We start from the raw sequence: 24335 nt of genomic DNA, 5'->3' as shown, positions 1-24335 counted from the left end.
GCTTGAATTTAAATTCAAATCGAATAATCTGACTATAAGATTATTATATTATTATAACAACATTTATATATATTTTTTATTTTTTATATAAATGTTTTTTTATGTATTTTTATTGGAATTATAATAAAAAGACATGTTGGAAGTTACTGTATCACTCAAAGTTACTTCTGAGACTTATTTTGCTGCACCGTAAATAAACCTGACACTTGAATGAGTCCACAGAAAGTACGACTTACTCATGTATCCCTGAAGTACTACACACATCTGAGGATGTCCCTGTAAGTATGAGTGTGTCTTTGTCAAGATTGTGTTGATACGTATCACGATACAAGGATACGATATAAAGTGATATATAGTGATAGTGCAGTTACAAGTATATATGTGTAGTATTGTCCAGTACTTGACTCTGGTGTTGTGATAGTGTAGTAACAAGTATATATGTGTAGTATTGTCCAACACTTGACTCTGGTGTTGTGATAGTGCAGTTACAAGTATATATGTGTAGTATTGTCCAGTACTTGACTCTGGTGTTGTGATAGTGCAGTTACAAGTATATATGTGTAGTATTGTCCAGTACTTGACTCTGGTGTTGTGATAGTGCAGTTACAAGTATATATGTGTAGTATTGTCCAGTACTTGACTCTGGTGTTGTGATAGTGCAGTTACAAGTATATATGTGTAGTATTGTCCAGTACTTGACTCTGGTGTTGTGATAGTGTAGTAACAAGTATATATGTGTAGTATTGTCCAGTACAGTAAAGTTTTAAAAAATGTAAAAAAAGCTTCTGAAACATTGAACAGGTGGTCATAAGCGTTTGTGTAGTGAAGATGTCCTACCCTTGCTGTCTGTGACCTCTGACCTTCAGGGAGACGTCTCGCTCGTTGATATTCGACTGCTCTCCCCTGATGGTAGACCTGTATCTCTAAAGTCTTTGACTTTGACTTCCCAGAATCTTCATTTAGTCTCAATGTTGCTCTGTGAGTGGTATGTTTTTTACTGGAAAACTGTCAGGTTAATTCTAGAAATAACTTAAGCGAGAACTGTGTAGTATTGATAGTATTGATAGTATCGAAGTGTAGTAAATATAGGGTTAAATTTTAACAGAACGACCAGCACTCTGGTTATTACAAATATTACAATGTAATATTTTAAGAATATACTTGGAATAATGGAGCACCACCTTTGAGTCTTAGTCCAAAGGAAACTACATTTACGTGATAATAATTAATTAAGTGGCCTTAATAATAATTATGAAACACTAGTTTAAATCAATCTCATTTACTGAAGTCACTACTTGTTGTCGTGATTAATGTTCTTTACTGAGTAAGAGGCTTCTAAATTGATTATACAAAAATATGAAAAGTTTTAAAGGCAACTGACGTACTTTTTATAGTATTTATTGACAGAAACAAAGAGAAGAGGAAGAACAGTTAAGAACAATGGAATGGAACGATGATGCTTACTTTGATATCATGGAAGGAACAATAATAATTACTCAGAACGTAACGGACTTGAAGGCTTTGATAATGGTCAACTTCTGGGAAAGCTTTACAACTTATCTTAAGCTAATCTTGCGACCTCGGATCAGTTTGAAAAATCCAAACACATCAACCAATGCATGAGTGACAATGTTACAGTTTCTTACGTCGTCGAGAGGAGAGAGGAAGGAGTGATGATGACGAGGAGGTTAAGGTGAGAAGGAGGAGGAAGATGAGCAGCAGCAGGCTCAAGAAGCCGAGGCCCTGGATCCAGTTGCGTTTTGGAGTGACTTGGCAGGGACCACGGTGCAGACGGCGTGGCGGCTGGAAGCGCTGACGTTGGGGTGCTCTTGGGTCTTGACTTTAAAACTTCTTTTATTTGAGGTTATTGAAAGATCTGAGGCTCACACATAATGCTAACTTATCCTAACTTTCCAGCTCTTTCTAAGGATCAGTATGATGTCAAACATTACTTCTTATGAAAACACAATATTGAGATGTATGATGTATGAAAATATGTTATTGAACAAGAAGATGACATTTAATCTTCTGAAAGACATCTTGTGGTTCTCTGAGGTCATTCTGGTTCTCCGGCCATGTGTGGCTAATGGCCGGCCTTTAGATAGCAGAAGATAGATGGGGGAGGGTCTGCATTCAAAAGTCGTAAAACGAGGACTTTGGTGTTTTAGTGGAAGCAAAATCAAACATGAAGGACTTCACTACACTAGAGTTGCATTTTAGAATCTATTTATTTATCTGACCTTTTGTGGAATCACCTCCTTTGCTCTGCAACCATCCCGACACAGCAGACACTCAAGCACACACACACACACACACACACACACACACACACACACACACACACACACACACACACACACACACACACACACACACACACACACACACACACACACACACACACACACACACACACACACACTGAGTCAAGAGAAGGTGGTGAGACGAAGAGCATCAGCAGGATCTCAGGAAGAGGAGCGCCCACCTGTGGACCCGGGAGCTCCTGGGACTGCTTCCTCTGGACCACTTTGATTGGCGGCAGGTGCGTCGCAGCAGAGACCAGGAAGTTCATGAGGATGTCCTCGCAGTTGCACGAGCGGTCCACCAGAGTTCTCAGGGACTGGGGCAGGTAATGAGTGAACAGGTAGTGGTAGTACCTGCGAACATATCCAGAGTTTGAAACATGTTGCCACAGTCCTATGAAACTGCTGTTCTCAGAGCGAACACTAGAGGTCGCTTCAGACTCACAGACTTCTTGTCCATCACATCAGAAGTTCAACCTTTAACGTCTGAACATTTGTTTCTTTATTATTCAGTAAACCATAAAAGCAATCGATACAAAACTACTTCCAACCTTTTGAACTTAAAAAGATATATTTTTTATTATAGAAACTTTAGGATTAAAGAATTAATGTTTTACGATATTAAGGCTTAAACTAAAAAAAAGATGATTCAATAGAAGAAAACGGTTCAAATAAAGGAAAAATCTTTAAATGCATTTTTTCTTGAACTAAATATTTTGTTTTGAAAAAACTTTTTTGTATTGATTATATTGTTTTTGATCAAAATCCACTTTCTTTTATTTATTTTTCTCTGGTGCAACTGATGTGTTTGATTGACTTTTTAATGTTAGTAAACAGTTTGTGTCATTATTTTATTTTTATTTTATTTATGTTCTTCTGTTGAATTATCTGTGAAATCAAGGTTTATTCTTGAGATTCTTCTCTTAATGATGATGTTTAAGTGTTTGAACAGTTTATAAAACGCTTGATGTGTCAGTCATCTTATTCCTGCCGTGATGAGCTTCTTTCATGTCAGAGTATGACGTGATGATGGACTAGAGCTCAGATGATGGAACCCTGGATTCAGGAGATGTTCACCCTCGACATGGTGAAGAGAGAACCACACGTTGAGCTGGAGCGACTTTACTTTCAGCCTTTTTTGAACTCTGTGGCTCTGATGGAGGTCGAGCTGACAGCAGCACATGCCGAGCGTCTGTAACGGAGACTATTGAGACTTTTCTGGACGAACAACAGCTCCACGTCGGCCTCAGATGGAAGAAGTTCTTCAGGTGGTCACCTGTGGTAGAAGGGGGTCCCAGAAGTGGCTCCTGGGCGGGTAACCCACGATACCCTCAGGGAAGCTCCTCCACACCAGGAAGGCGAAGTTGACCTGAACGACAAGAGTCAATCCTGAACCTCCTCCTTCTCACCATCGTGTCCACAAACCTCACTGGTCAGCAGAACCGTGTCCTCGTCCAGCTCAGCACAGCTTCCGTTTCTATGGCAACGTCAGGTAGAAACCAACTGGAGGCCTGCGACACAAACAAGTCAGGACGGGACATGAGCGACACACCTGTCACAGAGAGGACGAGATTCTTACCTTCCGTCTGCCGTCCGTCACCGTGAGAGGAACCAGCATGGGCGGCCACTTGCTCCGACTGGGCGGAGCTTTCTCACTGTTCCAGATGATGACGATCTGCAGGAATGATGTCGACGTTCAATAACATCCCAGAAAACTCAGGTTATAAGAGTCTATTATTTATTACTCGAGTTTATGTTGGTGTCTGAACAAGAAGGATCTGTCTCACCTGCAGTTCAAACAAAACTCTGATTCGCTCTCGTCGAAGAACTCCCATTTCTTCGATCCGTAAAACTCTTTACCTTTCAAAGTCCATATGTATCAACACTGAAAAGAGCAGTGCAACGTTCAGAATTCCCGCAAGGTGGCGTACGCCCGATTCAGCTGGTTCGACCATGTGGCGGCCCTCAGTGACCATGTTGAGATGTTCACATCAGTTACATTAACCATCAATATTCATCATAAATTAACACACAGTAGTTACTTATTAAAGTTATTCATATGTTTTTATTCACCAAATTAATAATCAGTATTAATTAAGAAAACATAGATCATTTTATAATGAATATTATAATCTGCTATTTTACACTATTCAGAAAAGAAATGAATACAAATCCCCCTTTGGTCATTGTGGGGAAACCGTCGATGTTTATCAAGGCCAAGGTTGTTGTACGACCTTGAATGTCATCCAACTCATCTAAGATGGTCCCAGGGTGTCCATAGGGTTCCTGGCAATAGAGTCACTGATACACAGATTGATGTGTTTCACCCTTATCACCCCCTTTCCTACCATTAACCAAACATTTGGTAAAGACCATATGGTTCGTGGAATGGAGTTCAGAACATCATGTTGGTCAATTCTCTACATCCGGGCCAATGACAGGGGTGTGTCTAAAACCAGATAAAAAAAGAATAAAAATATTTGCATCACGACTAAAAGTATGCAATGAAAGGGATGAAAGAGTTGACAGAGAAGAAACAAATCACACAAAGGGGAGAAGAAAAAGAATTTAATTGTGAAAAGAAAATATTTTTTAACAAAAATGAAAAAAAAGGAAATAGATTGTTTTGTTTGGGCTTGAACTCAGAGGTGGTATGGTGTATGGAAGTTTTAGAGAAATGTCTAACTGTAGTTATAATGTAGGTCAGGTATTATTTATTTAATTTTGAACTTTTGGTATGCTTAATTTTTTCTTTGTCGTCCTATTAATGTGATTTTGGACCCTTTGTGAATTTTTGTTCTTGTACCATTGACAGACATTTCCAAACATCTCTTTATTTAATTTTTTATTATTATATTATATTATTTATTTATTATTTATTTAAAGTAGGGTAAGTATTAATAGTAAAAGCAGTAGTATAATTAGTAGCAAAAGTACAAGTAGAATTTGTAGTAAATGTATAAGTAGTATAAATAGTAAAAGGCGTAGTAGAATGAGTAGTAAAAGTAGAAGTAGAATTAGTCGTAAAACTACAAATAGAACATGATGCACAGGAGTTTACTAGTGAGTCTAGCTTTAACCACAGAGCCAGCCCTCCTGATCAACCTGTCCAACCTGTTGACACTTCTGTTCCCAACCCAACACACCTCAGAACAAAACACTGGCTACCACAGGCTGGTAGAACATGCAGAGCAGTTTCCTGCAGATTTTAAATGAACGGAGCCTCCTCAGAAAGTACAGTCTACTCTGAACTTTCTTATACACATGGTCTGTGTCAGTTTACTGTCCAGCATTACACAGGTACAACTTGTCGCCTTTTATTGACACTGGACATGGCTTTGTCCTGGACCTCCCAAAGTCCAGCTCCTTGGTCTTTGAGGTGTTCAGCTGCAAGCGGTTCCTCTCACTCCAGTCCACAAAGTCATGTATCAGACTTCTGTACTCGTCCTTGCTGTTGTCCCTGATGCATCCAACAATGTCAGTGTCGTCAGCATACTTCTGGACGAGACTCAGCTCAGAGTTGTAGCAGAAGTCTGAAGTGTAGATGGTGAAGAGGAGAGGGGCCAGTACTGTCTCCTGAGGTGCTCCTGTACTGCACACCACAGTGTCAGAAGTGATGTCCTCCAGCCTGACATACTGTGGTGGATCAGTGAGATAGTCCGAGATCCAGGTGACCAGACCAGGGTCCACATGCATCTTTGTCAGTTTGTCCTGCAGCAGAGTGGGCTGGGTGGTGTTAAAGGCACTAGAAAAGTCCAGGATCAGGATCCTCACTGAGCCACTTCCTTTATCCATGTGGGAGTAGGTCCGATGCAGGAGGTGGTGAAGGTGGACCAGGTTATGATCGGACCTTCCAAGTGGAGGTCATTGTGCGAGAACCCACTGTCAGAAAAACTGTTCACAAAGTTTCACAGACAAATCAGTTCAATAGCAAAAGATTCAGACTCACACCAGTAAGAGATTGTTCTTCACTCCGGAGGGAACAGCAGAACAAACGCGGAAGTTAGCTCACACCAACTGTCCAACGAAGGCCTTGCGTTCCTCCTCTTTTATTCAGTTTCTTCAGAGCAAAACCCATTGTGGAGGGGTTACATCAAAAGCAGTCTCAAGCTGTTAGTCATGGTACCTCATGGTACCTTTCAGATAACAGCCAAGGTCGTTGTGCATCTTCTCATGACGAGATCCTCTGCTCATCCCCCCTCCCAACTTAGTTAATGTTTTCCTCTGTGCTCTTTAGTTGAACCCTATATTTGGATATATTTATCAGTGCTCTTTAGTTGAACCCTTTAAATTGGTTATATCCCGTGAAGGGTTTTAAACAAATACATTGTCAAACCAATCAGCAGTTTCTTGCTTAAGGCGATCAGCAGTTTCGAACACATATGCATTGTTGCAAAACAAACACATTAATATTGTGATAACGTAGTAAGCAGTTTAAAACACATTAATATTGTAATAAAGCAATATTTCTTTCACACCCACAGGCCAGGAACTCCTCCAGAGACCAGAGGTCTGACTGTGCCCCGGTGTACGCAATGGTGGATATTTTTGCCCCCTGGACCGGGCCTCCACCTCCCAGTTCGACAGGCTCGTGGATCGATACGGTGATTGACCTCTAAGCTTGGCTCGCCAAACTTGGAAAGGGGCCTGGGTAGCACTTATTCCTGAGCCGTTACAACTACGGGATTAACGTCCAACCACCGTCATAAACACGAACAAGATGGCCGACTACCAACTCAGTCAACGTATAATGGTGATATACTACCACCCGGATCAGAACCAAGACTTCTTTGGATGAAAAGTACAAAACTAGATGAAACTGGATAATAAACAAGTGAAAGAGATAAAGCTGTGTTTGCGACAGGTGTGGCAGAGACAGGTGTGGCAGAGACAGGTGAACAAGACTGCATTCCTTCTTCTAGATCAAGATTGTGACTGAACTTGTCAAACGTCTTTATCCTCGTGGCACATCTTGTGTTGTTGAACTATGTTATAAAAGTGTGAGTCAACAACACACTATGTTGCACTGATGTCTCTGACAGGACACACCTCCTCACTGACGGTTGATCAGTGTTTCCCTGAGTCTGGATTACAAGCAGCTCAGCTCACCTGGAAGTTTCACCTACAAACATGGACACAAGTCTTCAGAGCAGAGAGCTGCTCACAGGTCAGTGACTTTTTTCATGCTACCATGTTCCCCAGCCAGAGTGTGAATGCATGAGTCAAGAGTGAGTTTGTGAAGTGAATAAATTAACCAAGAGAGTTTGTGAGGTCAATAAATTAATTAAGACTGAGGTGAATAAATGAATCAAGATTGAGGTGAATACATGAATCAAGACTAAGGTCAAAAAATGAATCGAAAGTGAGGTGAAATCATAAATCAAGAGTTAGGCGAATACATGAATCAAGAGTGAGGTGAATACATAAATGAAGAGTGAGGTGAATACTTGAATCAAGACTGGGGTGAATAAATGAATCAAGAGTGAAGTTAATAAATTAATCAAGAGTTAGGTGAATAAATTAATCAAGACTGAGTTGAATAAATTAATCGAGAGTGAGTTGAATACATGGATCAAGACTGAGGTGAATTGATTAATCAAGAATGAGGTGAATACATGGATCAATACTGCAGTAAATAAATTTATCAAGAATGAGGTGAACACATGAAACGAGAGTGAGGTGAATAAACGAATCAAGAGTGAAGTGAATAAAGGAATCAAGAGTGAGGTGAATAAATTAATCAAGAGTGAGGTGAATACATGAATCAAGAGTGGGGTGAATAAACAAATCACTAGTGAGGTGAATACATGAAAAGAGAGTGAGGTGAAGACTTGAATCAAGGGTGAGATGAATAAATGAATCAAGAGTAAGGTGAATACATGAATAAAGAGTGAGGTGAATTAAACAACCAAGAGTGAGGTGAATACATGAATAAAGATTGAGGTGAATACATAAATTAAGAATGAGGTGAAAAATCGAATCAAGAGTGAGGTGAATACATGAATAAAGAGTGAGGTGAATACATGAATAAAGAGTAAGGTGAATACATGAATCAAGACTGAGGTGAATACATGAAACGAGAGTGAGGTGAATAAATGAATCAAGAGTGAGGTGAATACATGAATCAAGAGTGAGGTGAATTAACAAATCTAGAGTGAGGTGAATACATGAATAAAGATTGAGGTGAATAAATGAATCAAGACAGGTAAATACATGAATCAAGAGTGAGGTGAATTAACAAATCTAGAGTGAGGTGAATACATGAATAAAGATTGAGGTGAATGAACAAATCAAGAGTGAGGTGAATAAATGAATTAAGAGTGAGTCGAATAAATAAATCAAGAGTGAGGTGAATAAAGGAATCAAGAGTGAGGAGAATAAATGAAACAAGAGTGAGGTGAATACATGATACGAGAGTGAGGTGAATAAATAAATCAAGAGTGAGGCGAAAACATGAATCAAGAGTGAGGAGAATACATGATACGAGAGTGAGGTCAATAAATGAATCAAGAGTGAGGTGAGTAAATGAATCAAGAGTGAAGTTAATACATGAATCAAGAGTGAGGTGAATAAATGATAAAATAGTGAAGTGAATACATGAATCAAGAGTGAGGTGAATAAAGGAATCAAGAGTGAGGAGAATAAATGAACCAAGAGTGAGGTGAATACATGATACGAGAGTGAGGTGAATAAATAAATCAAGAGTGAGGCGAAAACATGAATCAAGAGTGAGAATACATGATACGAGAGTGAGGTGAATAAATGAATCAAGAGTGAGGTCAGTAAATGAATCAAGAGTGAAGTTAATACATGAATCAAGAGTGAGGTGAATAAATGATAAAATAGTGAAGTGAATACATGAATCAAGAGTGAGGTGAATTAACAAATCTAGAGTGAGGTGAATACATGAATAAAGATTGAGGTGAATAAATGAATCAAGACAGGTAAATACATGAATCAAGAGTGAGGTGAATTAACAAATCTAGAGTGAGGTGAATACATGAATAAAGATTGAGGTGAATGAACAAATCAAGAGTGAGGTGAATAAATGAATTAAGAGTGAGTCGAATAAATAAATCAAGAGTGAGGTGAATAAAGGAATCAAGAGTGAGGAGAATAAATGAAACAAGAGTGAGGTGAATACATGATACGAGAGTGAGGTGAATAAATAAATCAAGAGTGAGGCGAAAACATGAATCAAGAGTGAGGAGAATACATGATACGAGAGTGAGGTCAATAAATGAATCAAGAGTGAGGTGAGTAAATGAATCAAGAGTGAAGTTAATACATGAATCAAGAGTGAGGTGAATAAATGATAAAATAGTGAAGTGAATACATGAATCAAGAGTGAGGTGAATAAAGGAATCAAGAGTGAGGAGAATAAATGAACCAAGAGTGAGGTGAATACATGATACGAGAGTGAGGTGAATAAATAAATCAAGAGTGAGGCGAAAACATGAATCAAGAGTGAGAATACATGATACGAGAGTGAGGTGAATAGATGAATCAAGAGTGAGGTCAGTAAATGAATCAAGAGTGAAGTTAATACATGAATCAAGAGTGAGGTGAATAAATGATAAAATAGTGAAGTGAATACATGAATCAAGAGTGAGGTGAATAAAGGAATCAAGAGTGAGGAGAATAAATGAACCAAGAGTGAGGTGAATACATGATACGAGAGTGAGGTGAATAAATAAATCAAGAGTGAGGCGAAAACATGAATCAAGAGTGAGAATACATGATACGAGAGTGAGGTGAATAAATGAATCAAGAGTGAGGTCAGTAAATGAATCAAGAGTGAAGTTAATACATGAATTAAGAGTGAGGTGAATAAATTATACAATAGTGAAGTGAATAAATGAATCAAGAGTGAAGTTAATACATGAATCAAGAGTGAGGTGAATAAATGATACGATAGTGAAGTTAATACATGAATCAAGAGTGAGGTGAATAAATGATACAGTAGTGAAGTGAATACATGAATCAAGAGTGAGGTGAATCAATGTGAATACATTAGATTTTTTCCTTTATTTAACAGGGACACTGCACAGCTTAGCATAGTACTTCAATTATCTTAAAAACAGGTTTGGTATAATTTGGTGCTGCTATGTGTTTAATTCTTGCACCAAATGTATGTGATAGATTCTGCACTGACTCAATAAAATAATTATTAAATGCAGAGGTAATTTCATTACAATCACTGGTTAAATTTCCATGTATTTTCAATTTATGTCCAGTTACCTGATCCGGCTCTCTCTTTGTGAATTCATTAATGTTCCTCCACATCAGTCTATTCCCTTTCCTTCTTTGATAATGTCCATAAAAAAGTTGGCCTTTGCCTTCTTTGGTTCATTCACTAATTTGTTACGAAGTAAAAACTCGTCCATCATTAATTGATTTAGTGCTGTTTTCACAAGTTGTCATTGAACCAAGGCAGGTTGACCTTGGGGTGTCCATTTCTGAAAGTTTTGGTGTATTTTTCTTTAATTCTATTTATGGCACCTAACAATGATTCACAAGAGGCCTTTATATCATCTGTGAGTAGAACATCACTCCAATCAGTTTGGCTTATTTCTTCCTTAAATGCATTCATGTCCCGTTTACTTATTCCATAGGAATGTTTAATTAACTCTTGCTCGTAAGTAAACCTGTTTTTTGTCAACTTCCTTGCAACATGAGTCATATTGTGATCCGACAAGCCAGTGAGGAGATAATAAGATTCAATGATCCTCTCAGGCTTGTTACTGAACAAGTTGTTACATCAGTCAGTATCAGAGAGTGAACACATGAATGTGTGGTTGAGCAACAATATGTTGTTTGTACTGATGAGGTTTTATTATAGTATCAACAACACAATGATGACGAGTGATGATGCTGTTGTGTTTGTGTGCAGGTGTGGACACAGAGGAGGAAGATCCTGCCTCTGAACCTCCTCTGGGTGAAGACCATGACAGTCAGACCAGAGCTCAGAGGTGAGAAGATCACGTCTCTGTCACACCTACAAATACTGGAATCTTCTTCTCACTGAAACTTGTGTGTGTTCAGATCAAAGCTACGTACATCTGCTGGACCTGGACCTGGACCTGGACCTGGACCTGGACCTGGACCTGGACCTGGACCTGCTCCCAGCTGTGAGTCTCTGAAGAGTGACAGATCTATAGGAAGATTGATTGACTTCAAAGGTGAACAGAAGCATCAGAGGTGAGAGACAACAGGAGCAACATGACATCTACTGGTCAGATGGTGAACGACAGAAGTGTTGATCAGAGTTGTGTCTCTTTCAGGATCTACCAGGAGAAACAAGAAGAGTCTGAACTCAACTGTGAGTCTCTGAAGAGTGAAGCATCAATGGGACATCGTATTTATTTCAAAGGTGGACAAGAGTCTTCAGGAGACAGGTGAGGTTTTCTTCTCTCTTTTCTCCACTGATACCAACTGCTCATGAACTGTTAGTCAAAAGTGCTGCAGACAGTCGTGAAAGAAAGTCAACATCCAAGAGAAGAAGCAACAAACTGAAGCCATGAAGTCTTGCTCAGATCATTGGTGACATTGTAGAAGTAGAACTTATCGACCACCTGATGTTCTTCACAGAGAGGATCAGCAGGTCTCAGATGTTCTCCAGTGTGTCCAGCAGCATCAGACAGATGTGGAGTCCACGATTCAGGTACGTTCTTCAGCCTCACCTGCGAACTACAGCAGCTGCTTCTGCTGCTTCATGAAGCTCTGAGTACTGGACACCTGCATCTGTCAGCTTCACACTTGAGCTGTTCCTACATGAACCAGAAGGTCTGGTGTGGCTGAGACTCTTGTTTGGTTCTGGAGAGAAGATGAGATTTAAATTGAATTTTTCCTTCTATGACGTCAATAAGAGACGTAATATCACGTCCTGCTCATGAAGAAAGTTCAGACCTGCCTCTAGTCACATGTGTGTGTTTCAGCTGCTGGAGGAGAAGGTCATGACCCTGGTGAAGGAGGAACTGGAGAGAGTGAAGAAGTTTCTCAGACCAGGTGAGCAGAAACACCTGGATGATGAGGAAGAGGAGGAGTTGAAGTGTGAAGAGGAGCAGATGAGGAGCAGCAGAGAAGCTTTCCTGAAGATCATCCTGAACCTCCTGAGGAGCATGAAGCAGGAGGAGCTTGCTGGTCGCCTGTGGGGAAGTAAGAGGATTTGAACCTTCAACCTGCTGAATATGACGTCTTGAAGTAAATTTGTGATGGAAGTTCCTGCAGCTGATGAGAAGATTGATCTTCTAGAATCTTGAGCTTCATGTGACTTCTCTTCTTCAGGAAGTCGTGCTGGAAAGCGTCAAAGACAACTGAAGAGGAGCCTGAAGAAGAAGTTCCACAGTGTGTCTGAGGGGGTCGCTAAAGCAGGAAACTCTGCTCCTCTGAATCAGATCTACACGGAGCTCTACATCACTGAGGGGGGCACAGACCAGGTCAACCAGGAGCACGAGGTCCGACAGATCGAAGCAGCCACCAGGAACCAGACCAGACCAGAAACTACCATCAGAACAGAAGACCTCTTTAAAGCCTCACCTGAGAGAGACCCACCAATCAGGAGCCTGCTGACAAAGGGCGTGGCTGGCATTGGGAAGACCCTCCTGACACAGAAGGTCACTCTGGACTGGGCTGAAGACAAAGCCCACCAGAACTTCCACCTCATGTTTCCTTTCACCTTCAGAGAGCTGAACCTGCTGAAAGAGAAGAAGTTGAGTTTGATGGAACTTGTTCATCTTTTCTTTCCTGAAACCAAAGATCTCATCAGTTTTGAAGGACTCCAGGTCCTGTTCATCTTTGATGGTCTGGACGAGTGTCGACTCCCTCTGGACTTCCTCAACAGTCAGGTCCTGACAGCAGCTACAGAGTCCACCTCAGTAGACGTCCTCCTGACAAACCTCATCAGAGGGAATCTTCTTCCCTCAGCTCGTCTCTGGATCACCACACGACCTGCAGCAGCCAATCAGATCCCTCCTGAGTGTGTGGACATGGTGACAGAGGTCAGAGGGTTCACTGACCTCCAGAAGGAGGAGTACTTCAGAAAGAGGTCCAGTGATGAGGAGCAGACCAGCACCATCATCTCTCACATCAAGACCTCACGAAGCCTCCACATCATGTGTCACATCCCGATCTTCTGCTGGATCATTGCCACAGTTCTGGAGGACATGTTGAAGAGAGGAGAGACAGGACAGCTGCCCAACACCCTGACTGAGATGTTCATCCACTTCCTGGTGGTTCTGTCCAAAGTCAAGAAGCTGAAGTACGACGGAGGATCTGGGACAGACACAGTTTGGGATCCTGAGAGCAGGAAGATGATGGAGTCTCTGGGAAAACTGGCTTTTGAGCATCTGAAGAAAGGAAACTTGGTCTTCTATGAATCAGACCTGACAGAGTGTGACATCAACATCACAGCTGCTTCACTTCACTCAGGAGTCTTCACTCAGATCTTCAGAGAGGAGAGAGGACTCTACCAGGACCAGATGTTCTGCTTCATCCACCTGAGTCTTCAGGAGTTTCTGGCTGCTCTTCATGTTCACCAGAACTTCATCAAGTCTGGAGTCAACTTGCTTGATTCACAACAACCATCCAGACTGTCAAGAATGTTTAGCAACAAACTTCCAATCGAAAGTTTCTACCAGAGAACCATCAATGAAGCTGTAGAAAGTCCAAATGGACATCTGGACTTGTTCCTGCGCTTCCTTCTGGGTCTTTCTCTGCAGACCAGCCAGAGTCTCCTGACAGGTTTGTTGACACAGACAGGAAGTAGTTCCTGGACCAATCAGGACACAGCAAAGCTCATCAAGAAGAAGATCAGTGAGAATGTGTCTCCAGAGAGAATCATCAACCTGTTCCACTGTCTGAATGAAGTGAAGGACACTTCTCTGTTGGAGGAGGTCCAACAGCAGCTGAGATCAGGACGTCTCCTCACAGATGAACTGTCTCCTGCTCAATGGTCCAGCCTGGCCTTCATCTTACTGTCCTCAGAGGAACATCTGAAAGTGTTTGACCTGAAGAAATACTCTACCTCAGAGGAGGTTCTTGAGAGGCTTCTGCCGGTGGTTCAAGCTTCAAATGAAGTTCTGTAAGTGGATCATTGAAACATCTCTGATGTGAACCATGAATGTTTGATTTCCTTCTTCATTTTATTCAAGCTGAGAAACTCCAACTTCCTTTCTCTCTTCATGGTTTTTCTTTCACGTTGTTTTGTAAATCCATCATTTTCTAAAGTCACTTTTTGAAACAACATCAACTTATATTTGAATTTCATGAGCAAACACTTGAACATGTGTCGTGGACACAAACACACAAACAGGGAATGAACAACTGTATGTTTCTCCCTCAGGCACAGACAGGGTTTATTTTAGGATTGTCCCCAAAATCCAGCGTGAAAACTGAACATAAATGAAGAAAATGAAAAGTTTAACCAGTGTTAATAGAACAGAAAATAACATTCAGAAACAACCTCCTTCAAAAATAGTCTCCAAACTTGACTCAAAAGTTGAAAGTAATTCAGTGCATGTGAAGCAAACATGGAAGAAGAAATGAAGGTGAATGTGACGGAGGATGATTGAAATGATGGAGAGAATTCACCTGGAATTTTCTAACTGTAAACATTCAAATGAAGACAACAATGTTGAGAGAGTGCAGGAGTGTGAGTGACAAACACACACACATTGTTTGAGCTTGTATTACCTGCAACACCTTCACACTCACACCTGACACTGTTATGAATAATAACTTTGTAAACCTGTTCATATTGAATTGAAGGTTAAAAAAACAAATAGAATAAATTGACTGAAGTGAATCTTCACGATTGAATCAGTGTCTTGATTAAATTGAAGATATTTTTACTCTGGAAAAGAATTCGACACAACAATTGAGAGAAAACACACAAAAACACTGAGATAAGTAAGTGAATAGAAAAAGAATCAATGATGTGTTATTATGATCAACATACATGTAACAACCTTTTATTTTCATTTGTCATTGTTGTTTGTTTTGAGACTCTTTTTATTTTTCCTTATGTTATCTTGTGTTTGTTTCTCATATAAACACAAATCAATCCTCTTGTTGACGACACTCGTCTCTTTCACAGGCTGAGCTTCTGTTGGCTGTCAGAGAGAAGTTGTTCACTTCTGTCCTCAGTCCTCAGCTCTCCGTCCTCTAGTCTGACTCAACTGGACCTGAGTCACAACTGGAACCTGAAGGATCCAGGAGTGGAGCTGCTGTCTGCTGGACTGAAGAGTCCACACTGTCACCTGGAGACTCTCAGGTCAGAACATCATTTCTTCAGCTTCAGAACATGTGAAAGTCAGAGGTGAGACTCCAGTGAGTTCTTCAATGAAGCAGATGATTCTAAGTGACCTCAGTCTTCAGCAGGTTCTCACACTTGAACTTGATTTGTTCTTCTGCTGGGTCGTGCTGTTCAGTATGTTGACACATATTTACTGATCTCAGATCCATTCAAACACATTTGAGAGACTCTTGTGATGTCATCACTTGTTCTGTTGCTAGATTTCAATGCAGGGTAATGTTCATGGTGATGTGAGCATGTGTGATGAACACATCAGCAACTGTATGAAAAGTCAAACATGTTCTTCTTCATCACAATATTCATCAGTGTCGTCTCACATCCTGCTCATATCTTTCATTTCAACTCATCTGTGTCACCAACTCACTCCTTCTTTCTCTCTTCGTGGTTTTTCTTTCACCTTGTTTTGTAAATCCATCATTTTCTAAAGTCACTTTTTGAAACAAAATCAACTTTTCATTTGAATTTCATGAGCAAACACTTGAACATGTGACGTGGACACAAACACACAAACAGTGAATGAATAACTCTGTATTATTATTTTATTTATTTATCCTTTATTCATCCAGGTTAGTCTCATTGACATTAAAATCTCTTTTACAAGAGAGACCTGGACAGGATGGACAGCAAAACAGTTACACATAAAAACTATTTCATACAGTATTAAGTCCATTGGTACAATATCAGAAAAAGATAAAAGATTACTGACTAAAAACATTCACACTTGCTGATAGAGTTCGACGTCAAATTCCTGACAACAGCATTGAATTTGTTAAAAGTCACTTGAGTCTCAAACTTGTGCTGCTTCTTCAGCTTCTTCCACGATGACGGCGCAGAAATCTTAAAAGCTGTTTTACCCAGTTCAGTACGAGCTGGAGGAACATTCATAACCTATAATCTCCTTGTAGATACAAACATGCCAATGACTAAGTCGTCGCCAAGAGAGCGAAGGCCAGTGACCTCTTGAGTATAGTGTGCAGTGATGGGTTAAGGGTCTTCAGTTTGTCATGAACCTCAAGGCTCCATGTTACACAGTGTCCAACATCTTTAGACAGTGAGCTGATGAATTCATGTACAACACATCTCCAGAATCAAGAACGGTCAGGAAGGTAGCTTCGACTCGTCGTCGAGCCTAACCTTAGTTTCAGTTTATTTACCAGGTTTTGTATGTGAATTTTAAAGAGATGTGGTCATCAATCATAAAACCCAAGTATTTGTGAAAATACTCCTCAATTGAAGGACCTTGGGAAGTTAAAATATTGTGATTTATCTCAATCTTTTTGTAATTTGAAAATACCATAAGTTTGGTCTTATCAGCATGAAGAACAAGCTTCAGTTGACAAAGCTGAGCCTGCACTTGATCAAAAGCACGTTGCATGAACTCAAAAGCCTTATTAAGTGAGGATGCAAAACAATACATTTCGGTGTCTTCCGCATAGAAATGGAAAAATGCTTTCTGGACATTTTGTCCAAGGCTGTTCATGTACAGGGTAAATAACAGTGGTCCTAAAACTGAACCCTATTTTTACTCTGGAAAAGAATTAGACACAACAATTGAGAGAAAACACACAAAAACACTGAGATAAGTAAGTGAATAGTAAAAGAATCAATGATGTGTTTATCACGATGGAACTGAGAAACCCAGGATACAGGTACTGGAAAACGGTGACGACAAGACAAGGACGTGACAGAGAGTGGAGGCTTAAGAACACAGGGCAGCAATCAGCAGCAGCTGGGGGCGGGACTAACAAGACACGGCTGGACCAATCACTACTCAGACAGGAGGAAGTAAGACTAGCACAGACACAGAAGGGAGCGGATTTCACAATAAAACCAGAAACACAAGGAGGAACATGTAGACTCATGACAGTGTTATTATGATCAATATACATGTAACAACCTTTTATTTTCATTTGTCATTGTTGTTTGTTTTGTGACTCTTTTTATTTTTCCTTATGTTATCTTGTGTTTGTTTCTCATATAAACACAAATCAATCCTCTTGTTGACGACACTCGTCTCTTTCACAGGCTGAGCAGGTGTCGACTGTCAGAGAGAAGTTGTTCACTTCTGTCCTCAGTCCTCAGCTCTCCGTCCTCTAGTCTGAATCAACTGGACCTGAGTCACAACTGGAACCTGCAGGATCCAGGAGTGGAGCTGCTGTCTGCTGGACTGAAGAGTCCACACTGTCACCTGGAGACTCTCAGGTCAGAACATCATTTCAAACAAACACAAACACACACATGGATGTAAACAGTGAATGGATTCATGTTTCTTCATGAAACTTTTTTCACTCTGAGAAGGATTTGAATGACTTTTCCTCGACTCATGAACTTGGTTCTAGAAGTTGATATTTCATGAACACAACAGGAAGGTGAAGAATATTTCAGGTCATGTATAACATTTCAAGTCACACAACACAAGTCACACAACTTAAGTCACACAACACAAGTCACACAACACAAGTCACACAACACAAGTCACACAACTTAAGTCACACAACACAAGTCACACAACACAAGTCACACAACACAAGTCACACAACACAAGTCACACAACACAAGTCACACAACACAAGTCACACAACACAAGTCACACAACTTAAGTCACACAACACAAGTCACACAACACAAGTCACACAACACAAGTCACACAACACAAGTCACACAACACAAGTCGCACAACACAAGTCGCACAACATAAGTCCCACAACACTAATCACACAACACAAGGCACACAACACGAGTCACACAACACTACTCACACAACACAAGTCACATAACACAACAAGAGTCACACAACAAAAGTCACACAACGTGACTCACACAACACAAGTCAAATAACATGAGTCACACAACTCACACAACACAACTCAAACAACACAGTCACACAACATGAGTCACACAAAACAACTCAAAAGTAACACAACACAACTAACACAAGTCACACAAGTACACAACACAAGTCACACAACCCAAGTCACACTACACAAGTCACACAACACGAGTCACACAACACTACTCACACAACACAAGTCACATAACACAACAAGAGTCACACAACAAAAGTCACACAACGCGACTCACACAACACAAGTCAAATAACATGAGTCACACAACTGACACAACACAACTCAAACAACACAGTCACACAACATGAGTCACACAAACAACTCAAAAGTGACACAACACAACTAACACAAGTCACACAAGTACACAACACAAGTCACACAACCCAAGTCACACAACATAAGTCACACAACACGAGTCACACAACAAAAGTCACACAACATAAGTCCCACAACACAAATCACACAACACAAGGCACACAACATAAGTCCCACAACACAAATCACACAACACAAATCACACAACACAAGGCACACAACACAAGGCACAATGCACGAGTCACACGACAAAAGTCACACGACAAAAGTCACAAAACACAAGTCACATGACATGAGTCACACAACACGAGTCACATGACAAAAGTCACACCACAAAAGTCACGCAAAAAAGGCACACAACAAAAGTCACACCAGAAAAGTCACACAACAAAAGTCACATGGCACGAGTCACACAACACAGATCACACAAATCACACCACAAAACTCACACAACAAGAGTCATACAAAACAAGTCACAACACAAGTCACACAACACAACTCACATGACACGACTCACACAAGTCACACAACAAGACTCACACAACACAAGTCACACAACACGACTCACACAACACGACTCACACAACACAACTCGCACAACTCACACAAAACAACTCACACAACTCAAACAACACAAGTCACAAAACAAAAGTCACACAACACGACTCACACAACACGACTCGCACAACACGACTCGAACAACACAACTCACACAACACAACTCAAACAACACAGTCACACAACATGAGTCACACAAAACAACTCAAAAGTGACACAACACAACTAACACAAGTCACACAAGTACACAACACAAGTCACACAACCCAAGTCACACTACACAAGTCACACATCGAGTCAAAGTCGAGTTACACATCACCAGTGTGAGTGGAGTTACACAACACCAGTGTGAGTGGAGTTACACAACACCAGTGTGAGTGGAGTTACACAACACCAGTGTGAGTGGAGTTACACAACACCAGTGTGAGTGGAGTTACACAACACCAGTGTGAGTGGAGTTACACAACACCAGTGTGAGTGGAGTTACACAACACCAGTGTGAGTGGAGTTACACAACACCAGTGTGAGTGGAGTTACACAACACCAGTGTGAGTGGAGTTACACAACACCAGTGTGAGTGGAGTTACACAACACCAGTGTGAGTGGAGTTACACAACACCAGTGTGAGTGGAGTTACACAACACTAGTGTGAGTGGAGTTACACAACACAAGTGTGAGTGGAGTTACACAACACCAGTGTGAGTGTAGTTACACAACACCAGTGTGAGTCGGGTTACACAACACAAGTGTGAGTGGAGTTACACAACACAAGTGTGAGTCGGGTTACACAACACCAGTGTGAGTGGAGTTACACAACACCAGTGTGAGTGGAGTTACACAACACCAGTGTGAGTCGAGTTACACAACACCAGTGTGAGTGGAGTTACACAACACCAGTGTGAGTGGAGTTACACAACACTAGTGTGAGTGGAGTTACACAACACCAGTGTGAGTGTAGTTACACAACACCAGTGTGAGTGGAGTTACACAACACCAGTGTGAGTGGAGTTACACAACACCAGTGTGAGTGGAGTTACACAACACCAGTGTGAGTGGAGTTACACAACACTAGTGTGAGTGGAGTTACACAACACCAGTGTGAGTGGAGTTACACAACACCAGTGTGAGTGGAGTTACACAACACCAGTGTGAGTGGAGTTACACAACACCAGTGTGAGTGGAGTTACACAACACTAGTGTGAGTGGAGTTACACAACACCAGTGTGAGTGTAGTTACACAACACCAGTGTGAGTCGGGTTACACAACACAATTGTGAGTGGAGTTACACAACACAAGTGTGAGTCGGGTTACACAACACCAGTGTGAGTGGAGTTACACAACACCAGTGTGAGTGGAGTTACACAACACCAGTGTGAGTGGAGTTACACAACACCAGTGTGAGTGGAGTTACACAAAACGAGTGTGAGTGGAGTTACACAACACCAGTGTGAGTGGAGTTACACAACACCAGTGTGAGTGGAGTTACACAACACCAGTGTGAGTGGAGTTACACAACACCAGTGTGAGGGGAGTTACACAACACCAGTGTGAGTGGAGTTACACAACACCAGTGTGAGTGGAGTTACACAACACTAGTGTGAGTGGAGTTACACAACACAAGTGTGAGTGGAGTTACACAACACCAGTGTGAGTGTAGTTACACAACACCAGTGTGAGTCGGGTTACACAACACAAGTGTGAGTGGAGTTACACAACACAAGTGTGAGTCGGGTTACACAACACCAGTGTGAGTGGAGTTACACAACACCAGTGTGAGTGGAGTTACACAACACCAGTGTGAGTGGAGTTACACAACACCAGTGTGAGTGGAGTTACACAACACTAGTGTGAGTGGAGTTACACAACACCAGTGTGAGTGGAGTTACACAACACCAGTGTGAGTGTAGTTACACAACACCAGTGTGAGTCGGGTTACACAACACAAGTGTGAGTGGAGTTACACAACACAAGTGTGAGTCGGGTTACACAACACCAGTGTGAGTGGAGTTACACAACACCAGTGTGAGTCGAGTTACACAACACCAGTGTGAGTCGAGTTACACAACAACAGTGTGAGTGGAGTTACACAACACCAGTGTGAGTGGAGTTACACAAAACTAGTGTGAGTGGAGTTACACAACACCAGTGTGAGTGGAGTTACACAACACCAGTGTGAGTGGAGTTACACAACACCAGTGTGAGTGGAGTTACACAACACCAGTGTGAGTGGAGTTACACAACACTAGTGTGAGTGGAGTTACACAACACCAGTGTGAGTGGAGTTACACAACACCAGTGTGAGTGGAGTTACACAACACCAGTGTGAGTGGAGTTACACAACACCAGTGTGAGTGGAGTTACACAACACCAGTGTGAGTGGAGTTACACAAAACTAGTGTGAGTGGAGTTACACAACACCAGTGTGAGTGGAGTTACACAACACCAGTGTGAGTGGAGTTACACAACACCAGTGTGAGTGGAGTTACACAACACCAGTGTGAGTGGAGTTACACAACACTAGTGTGAGTGGAGTTACACAACACCAGTGTGAGTGGAGTTACACAACACCAGTGTGAGTGGAGTTACACAACAGTGTGAGTGGAGTTACACAACAGTGTGAGTGGAGTTACACAACACCAGTGTGAGTGGAGTTACACAACACCAGTGTGAGTGGAGTTACACAACACCAGTGTGAGTGGAGTTACACAACACCAGTGTGAGTGGAGTTACACAACACTAGTGTGAGTGGAGTTACACAACACCAGTGTGAGTGGAGTTACACAACACTAGTGTGAGTGGAGTTACACAACACCAGTGTGATTGGAGTTACACAACACCAGTGTGAGTGGAGTTACACAACACTAGTGTGAGTGGAGTTACACAACACTAGTGTGAGTGGAGTTACACAACACCAGTGTGAGTGGAGTTACACAACACTAGTGTGAGTGGAGTTACACAACACCAGTGTGAGTGGAGTTACACAACACCAGTGTGATTGGAGTTACACAACACTAGTGTGATTGGAGTTACACAACACTAGTGTGAGTGGAGTTACACAACACCAGTGTGATTGGAGTTACACAACACCAGTGTGATTGGAGTTACACAACACTAGTGTGAGTGGAGTTACACAACACTAGTGTGAGTGGAGTTACACAACACTAGTGTGAGTGGAGTTACACAACACCAGTGTGAGTGGAGTTACACAACACCAGTGTGAGTGGAGTTACACAACACCAGTGTGAGTGGAGTTACACAACACCAGTGTGAGTGGAGTTACACAACACCAGTGTGAGTGGAGTTACACAACACTAGTGTGAGTGGAGTTACACAACACAAGTGTGAGTGGAGTTACACAACACCAGTGTGAGTGTAGTTACACAACACCAGTGTGAGTCGGGTTACACAACACAAGTGTGAGTGGAGTTACACAACACAAGTGTGAGTCGGGTTACACAACACCAGTGTGAGTGGAGTTACACAACACCAGTGTGAGTCGAGTTACACAACACCAGTGTGAGTGGAGTTACACAACACCAGTGTGAGTGGAGTTACACAACACCAGTGTGAGTGGAGTTACACAAAACTAGTGTGAGTGGAGTTACACAACACCAGTGTGAGTGGAGTTACACAACACCAGTGTGAGTGGAGTTACACAACACCAGTGTGAGTGGAGTTACACAACACCAGTGTGAGTGGAGTTACACAACACTAGTGTGAGTGGAGTTACACAACACCAGTGTGAGTGGAGTTACACAACACCAGTGTGAGTGGAGTTACACAACAGTGTGAGTGGAGTTACACAACAGTGTGAGTGGAGTTACACAACACCAGTGTGAGTGGAGTTACACAACACCAGTGTGAGTGGAGTTACACAACACCAGTGTGAGTGGAGTTACACAACACTAGTGTGAGTGGAGTTACACAACACCAGTGTGAGTGGAGTTACACAACACTAGTGTGAGTGGAGTTACACAACACCAGTGTGATTGGAGTTACACAACACCAGTGTGAGTGGAGTTACACAACACCAGTGTGATTGGAGTTACACAACACTAGTGTGAGTGGAGTTACACAACACTAGTGTGAGTGGAGTTACACAACACCAGTGTGAGTGGAGTTACACAACACTAGTGTGAGTGGAGTTACACAACACCAGTGTGAGTGGAGTTACACAACACCAGTGTGATTGGAGTTACACAACACTAGTGTGAGTGGAGTTACACAACACCAGTGTGATTGGAGTTACACAACACCAGTGTGATTGGAGTTACACAACACTAGTGTGAGTGGAGTTACACAACACTAGTGTGAGTGGAGTTACACAACACCAGTGTGAGTGGAGTTACACAACACTAGTGTGAGTGGAGTTACACAACACCAGTGTGAGTGGAGTTACACAACACCAGTGTGAGTGGAGTTACACAACACTAGTGTGAGTGGAGTTACACAACACCAGTGTGAGTGGAGTTACACAACACCAGTGTGAGTGGAGTTACACAACACCAGTGTGAGTGGAGTTACACAACACCAGTGTGAGTGGAGTTACACAACACCAGTGTGAGTGGAGTTACACAACACTAGTGTGAGTGGAGTTACACAACACAAGTGTGAGTGGAGTTACACAACACCAGTGTGAGTGTAGTTACACAACACCAGTGTGAGTCGGGTTACACAACACAAGTGTGAGTGGAGTTACACAACACAAGTGTGAGTCGGGTTACACAACACCAGTGTGAGTGGAGTTACACAACACCAGTGTGAGTCGAGTTACACAACACCAGTGTGAGTGGAGTTACACAACACCAGTGTGAGTGGAGTTACACAACACCAGTGTGAGTGGAGTTACACAAAACTAGTGTGAGTGGAGTTACACAACACCAGTGTGAGTGGAGTTACACAACACCAGTGTGAGTGGAGTTACACAACACCAGTGTGAGTGGAGTTACACAACACCAGTGTGAGTGGAGTTACACAACACTAGTGTGAGTGGAGTT

General features: G+C 41.6%; 2 protein-coding genes across 2 annotated transcripts in view; both read left to right on the top strand.

The window, feature by feature from the left end:
• LOC148064524 (protein NLRC3-like) overlaps positions 1-24335 on the top strand; it is a 45022-nt gene that overhangs the window by 17617 nt on the left and 3070 nt on the right. The window contains exons 7-8 of the mRNA XM_087808539.1: positions 15400-15576; positions 17644-17820. Coding sequence (XP_087664665.1) covers positions 15400-15576; positions 17644-17820 — 354 coding nt within the window. The remainder of the gene's footprint in view (positions 1-15399; positions 15577-17643; positions 17821-24335) is intronic.
• On the top strand, positions 7403-11782 carry LOC148064525 (uncharacterized). Its single transcript, XM_087808548.1, has 4 exons — positions 7403-7470; positions 11197-11275; positions 11349-11504; positions 11588-11782. The coding sequence occupies exons 1-4, from the start codon at positions 7434-7436 to the stop codon at positions 11703-11705; spliced, it is 390 nt and encodes a 129-aa protein (XP_087664674.1). The 5' UTR covers positions 7403-7433; the 3' UTR covers positions 11706-11782.

Source organism: Callionymus lyra, chromosome 15 (genome assembly GCF_982586985.1).
Source record: "Callionymus lyra chromosome 15, fCalLyr1.hap1.1, whole genome shotgun sequence".
In the NCBI taxonomy this organism is placed as follows: Eukaryota; Metazoa; Chordata; class Actinopteri; order Syngnathiformes; family Callionymidae; genus Callionymus; species Callionymus lyra.
This window is presented reverse-complemented; position numbering and strand designations above follow the sequence as displayed.